General features: G+C 48.1%; 1 protein-coding gene across 1 annotated transcript in view; it reads left to right on the top strand.

Moving 5' to 3' along the window:
* Positions 1 to 5,941, top strand: part of LOC119411073 (phosphatidylinositol transfer protein alpha isoform) — a 32,365-nt gene that overhangs the window by 25,460 nt on the left and 964 nt on the right. Inside the window, exons 7-10 of the mRNA XM_037677996.1 lie at positions 143 to 226; positions 394 to 471; positions 596 to 706; positions 849 to 971. Coding sequence (XP_037533924.1) covers positions 143 to 226; positions 394 to 471; positions 596 to 706; positions 849 to 971 — 396 coding nt within the window. The remainder of the gene's footprint in view (positions 1 to 142; positions 227 to 393; positions 472 to 595; positions 707 to 848; positions 972 to 5,941) is intronic.

The following is a 5,941-nucleotide window of genomic DNA, read 5'->3' as shown; positions in this document are numbered from 1 at the left end:
GATGGATGGATGGATAGTGAAGTTATCTGCCTTGATGGCCAAATCTGCCTTTTACAATGCTGCGACCAGTTTTTCTTTAATATATAATGTAATGCAACTAAACTGACCTATGTATGCTTTTTGTATGGTTTTTAATTTCTAGGTACATAAACTTGATGAAAACGCATGGAAGGGCACTGAGGTTATTAACATTGACATTGCAGACAGAAGTTGTATCTCTGATAAGGTAAGAAAAGCTTAAATGCTGTGAAAAACAAGTCCAGACTCTAGGCCAGACATTTCTCATCAATATTTCATCATCTCACTTTCTGTTTATGCCTTTTTGCTAAGCTTCTTGCATAATGTCTTGAACTTGTACTTTAACCAGTGGCACACATTGCTCTAATGTTTCAGGACTATAAGCTAGAACAAGATCCTGCCAAATTTAAGTCCGAGAAGACTGGCAGAGGGCCTCTGGGACCTGACTGGCAGGTACTTCAGCTCTCGTTTCTCTTTATTAAAACTTGTTGAACACAAAAGCTCATGTAAAGGTTTTAAAATGAGTTTTTATTCATGTATTTGTTTAAATTCTGACTGGTTAACTGTGTGTTTGCAGAAAAAACTTGCTCAAAATCCAAACTGTCCACACATGTGTGCCTATAAGCTTGTCACAGTTGAATTCAAATGGATGGGACTGCAAAACAAGATGGAAAGTTACATCCAGAAGGTACAGAATAGTTATTTTAACTTTTTCTGGTTTGTTGGAGAAAATAGGATTTTTAATGTATGGAAATTTGCCTTCTGCTTGTCAGTGTTCGTATGTGCGTGTTGCATGTTCATGTTATTGATCATTCTCACCCATTGTCCAGGTGGAGAAGCGCTTGTTTACCCACTTCCACAGACAACTGTTCTGCTCAATTGACCAATGGATCAATCTGACGATGGAGGACATACGACGAATGGAAGAAGAGACACAGAAGGAACTGGATGAGGTGAATAATTACTGTATACAGTGATCCCTCACCTATGGGGGGGTTACATTCCAGAGACCCCCACGATGGGTGAAAATCTGTGAAGTAGTGGCGTTATATTCATTATTTATTTATATTTTAAGGATTTATAAACCCTTCCCACACTCCTACAAACCTTTCCCACTCTTAGGTTTACCTTTCATGTGCAGCACAGCACTGCAAACTTTAGTCCACGCCCCCCTGCTGTGTGGGCCCCACCCCGGTCTGTATAAATTGGGATGAGAGTGGGGATCGACTCCCAAATAGTGTTTTTCTTCAGCCATTTAGGAGCCAGTGAGGCCCAGATCTCAAAATGATCTATACTCGAATAATCTGGGGTTACATTATGTAGCCATCATGCTATTTCGTATAGACTTCGTCCTTTAAGGCTGTCATTAGTGGGTTAAAGACGAAGCAGAATGTAGTCTATGCCTCACTGGGTCTGTTCATTACCACAATCACTCAGATATCTGCTTGCACTTTTTGAAACAATCCATCTTGAACCTTTGATTTGCATGCAGTTATGCTCCACTGACTCTGTGCACCTGAGCAGCAGAGAGAAATAATGTCTGTGTCAGACTGAAGGCTGAAATGTCAAACCCTGCTGCTGTGAGAACGGGCAGGATGGAGAGCTCACTAAAACATCTGCATCATCACTCTGACAAAACTCTGAGGACAGAGTGAGTCAGGGAGGAGCTGGAGAATCACACATATAAAAATGAATGAATGAGCACGGAGAATCCCAGGAAGCTGCTGTACAGATGTCCTGCACTGCCACTCCTCCGTGCAGAGCCGTGGAGGATGAGATTCCTCTGGTGGAGAGAGCTCTGAGCCCCTCTGGAGGCTGAGATCCAGAGGAAATGTACGGCTGTGAAACAGCGTCACACAGCCAGAGTGGCAGGCGCTAATCAGACACAGGAAGTCCTTGAGACTGATCTCTGAAGTGAACAAGCAGATGCTGAAAGCGACGTGATACAGCCGTGCACACGACGTAGCAGGAGAGCACACACAGGGCAGAGGAGATGAGAGGGGGCTTCCTCCACGTGCTCAAGCGGTTGTGGCGTACAGGACGTCCAACAAAATCCTGTGATATAGTGAAAGCTCTGTGATGCAGAATTAGCTATATATTTTTAAACACCTGTGATACAGTGAAACCACAATAAGTATTTTTCCCCCTTTTTTGGCTGCTTCCTCCTTGAGGGGTCGCCACAGTGAACTAAGTCGCACAAAGACTTGGTAATTATTTTTACGTCGGATGTTCTTCCTGATGCAACCACAGACACTGAGCTACCACAGCCCTCTGTGTGGAGCAGAGAGCTGCTATCTAGGACACCTGGGGGAGCAGATGGTGGGGGTGAGAGCTCAAGGGCCCAGAGTGAGGCTAATGAGGGTGGAGGCAGGTGTGGCTGTTTCACCTATCCCACCTACATTTTGATGTTGTGGGAACCTGGAGTTGTGTCGGCGATCTTCCAATCACAGGCCCCCCTTCTCTAACCTCTGCACCACCACTCCCTGAAGCCACAGTAATCCAGTGAGGGACGACTGTATTCTGTAATGCTGTGGATCTGATCCAAATGAAAGATGTCCGTTGCATTGCTGCATATACTAACCCTATGGCTGCAATTTAATCTCTTTTGATGAAGAGAAACGTTATTGTACAACAAAATGTTTTTCAAGTTGTGTTTTTCTCTTCTCTTTTTACAGAAAATCATCACATTTCATTTAAACATAAAATATTTCTTGTTATTAATATGCATGTAATTATGGCTAAAATGTCCCAATTATTTCAATTAATTGTTTGTTGTTGCAGCTACATTTACTATTATTTTATTTTAAAGTTGACTAAACGTATAAAAAACATGTTGCAATCACCCATCCAGAGCAACACTGGCAACAGTGGAAAGGAAAAACTCCCTTTTAACAAAAAGAAACCTCCAGCAGAACCAGATTCAGGATGGATATCCATCTGCCTCGACTGGCTGGTGTTAGAGGACAGGAACGAGACACAAACACAGAATGGCAGGTCCAGGTGTAGTTTCTATGAAAAAAGAACGTGAGTGATGGAAACGATACAAATACAAACAGGTATAGTAAGTAAAGACCGCAGCAGAGTGAGGAAATGTGGTCAGTCTGTCCTCTAGCATACTACTGGATTAACTCCTTTTGCTCTCTACAGAGCACATTTAGGGTTTTTCAATGATGCCAAAGCGGAAGGGGTGGGTTTTTTCCTCACTTGCTCTCATACGAAGCGGACGCTTTCTCTTCCCTCTTTAGTTCTCCTCCTGCTTTTTTGCTCTCTGTGCATCGAAGCTCCTATTTTACACATCTTCCAAAACTAAAACTGTTGTTATGGATCTGATCAGCTTGATTTTCAACGCAATCAACAGAATCTTTTCAACAAAGCGACAGGGTCCTGGAGAGCCCTCATGTCCCACTGAGAATCTCAGGAGGACGCCGAATGCGTATAGAATTGGATTTATGATAACAGGTTTCCTGCTTTTAGGAATTGGCTGGCTCCTGGTCTATCAACATACAAAAAACCGCTGCAGCTAATTTGGCCCTCGCCAGGCTGCCTGATTGTTTGGTTTGTGCTTTGAGGACTCAAAATCAGCTGATTTATGAGTTAAACCATGAAATGGAAGTGATTTGTGAGAATTGCAGGCCACCTGCGGCTTTGGGACTTGCCAGCATGTTGAAAATGACCTTGGAGGGGCTCGTAAGCACGGATTGCCCTGGATGCCCCCTAAGCTGGCCATTCTGGATCTGGAAGTACCAGTAGGACTCAAGGCTGACAAAAAAAAAACAGTCTGCCTGAAAAAAAAAATCAACAATTGTGTCTTATCTGACTCCGACTCCTCCGGTTGGAGGAAAACAGGCTGACATGTCAATTTCTCCTGGGAAATGTATAAACTAAGGAAAAGCTTTGTCTATCGCCCACCCCCCCACCCCACCCCCCTTGAGAACTTCTGTGGAGGCTTATCAGAACTGTGCCGGCTGACCTTCATCTTATCAGGACTATGGTATATCTGGAAGTGCTTCATGGACCACCTTGCCATCAAATGCATATGTAACGTGTTCATACATGTGCTTGCTGCATTAAGTGAGATATTATGTTATATCATGTTATATTATATTATTACTATGTGATATTATGTTATATCATGTTATCATATGGTAGGTGAGGGACCAGACAAAGTGCAGCCCAAAAACCCCTTTGATGAGAAAAATAAACGGACCTAATGTTCCCTTGCCCGGACGTGGGTCACCGGGGCCCCACTCTAGAGCCAGGCCTGGAGGTGGGGCACGCGGGCGAGCGCCTGGTGGCCGGGCTTTTACCCATGGAGCTCGGCCGGGCACAGCCCGAAGAGGAGACGTGGGTCCCCCTTCCCATGGGCTCACCACCTGTGGGAGGGGCCAAAGGGGTCGGGTGCAATGTGGGATGGGTGGTGGCCGAGGGCGGGGACCCTGGCGGTCTGATCCTCAGCTACAGAAGCTGGCTATTGGGACGTGGAATGTCACCTCACTGGTGGGGAAGGAGCCTGAGCTGGTGTGTGAGGCTGAGAGGTTCCGGCTAGAAATAGTCGGACTCACCTCTACGCATGGCTCGGGCTCTGGAACCAGTTTCCTTGAGAGGGGCTGGACACTCTTCCACTCTGGAGTTGCCCCTGGTGAGAGGCGCCGAGCAGGCGTGGGCATACTTATTGCCCCCCAACTTGGTGCCTGTGTGTTGGGGTTCACCCCGGTGAATGAGAGGGTGGCCTCCCTCCGCCTACGTGTGGGGGGACGGGTTCTGACTGTCGTTTGTGCTTATGCACCAAACGGCACCAGGACACCCAAGGCCGCAGTTCGACGATCGACTTTGTCATCGTCTCATCTGATCTGCGGCCACATGTCTTGGACACTCGGGTGAAGAGAGGGGCGGAGCTATCAACTGATCACTACCTGGTGGTGAGTTGGCTCCGATGGTGGGGGAGGATGCCGGTCAGACCTGGCAGACCCAAACGTATTGTGAGGGTTTGCTGGGAACGTCTGACAGAGTCTCCTGTGAGACGGAGTTTCAACTCCCACCTCCGGGAGAACTTTGAACATGTTCCGAGGGAGGTGGGGGACATTGAGTCTGAGTGGACCATGTTTCGTGCCTCTATTGTCGAGGCGGCCTACCAGAGCTGCGGCCGCAAGGTTGTCGGTGCCTGTCGCGGCGGCAACCCTCGAACCCGATGGTGGACACCGTCGGTGAGGGATGCTGTCAGGCTGAAGAAGGAGTCCTATCGGGCCTTTTTGGCCTGTGGGACCCCGGAAGCAGCTGATGGGTACCGGCAGTCCAAGCGACATGCGGCTCGGGTGGTTGCTGAGGCAAAAACTCGGGCATGGGAGGAGTTCGGAGAGGCCATGGAGAACGACTTCCGCACGGCTTTGAGACGATTCTGGTCCACCATCCGGCGTCTCAGGGGGGGAAAGCGGTACGCCACCAACACTGTTTATAGTGGGAGTGGTGTGCTGCTGACCTCAACTCGGGATGTTGTGGGTCGGTGGGCGGAATACTTTGAAGACCTCCTCAATCCCACCGGTACGTCTTCCACTGAGGAAGCGGAGCCTGGGGACTCTGGGTCGGGCCCTCCAATCTCTGGTGCTGAGGTCACCGAGGTGGTTAAAAAGCTCCTCGGTGGCAAGGCCCCAGGGGTGGATGAGATTCGCCCAGAATTCCTAAAGGCTCTGGATGTTGTAGGGTTGTGTTGGCTTACGCGACTCTGCAATATTGCGTGGACATCGGGGGAAGTTCCCCTGGATTGGCAGACCGGGGTGGTGGTCCCCCTATTCAAAAAGGGGGACCGTAGAGTGTGTTCCAACTACAGGGGAATCACGCTCTTAAGCCTCCCTGGTAAGGTCTATTCGGGGGTTCTGGAGAGGAGGGTCCGTCAGATAGTCGAACCTCGGATTCAGGAGGAACAGTG

Source organism: Nematolebias whitei, chromosome 6 (assembly GCF_014905685.2).
Source record: "Nematolebias whitei isolate Nwh7 chromosome 6, NemWhi1, whole genome shotgun sequence".
Taxonomy (NCBI): Eukaryota; Metazoa; Chordata; class Actinopteri; order Cyprinodontiformes; family Rivulidae; genus Nematolebias; species Nematolebias whitei.
This window is presented reverse-complemented; position numbering and strand designations above follow the sequence as displayed.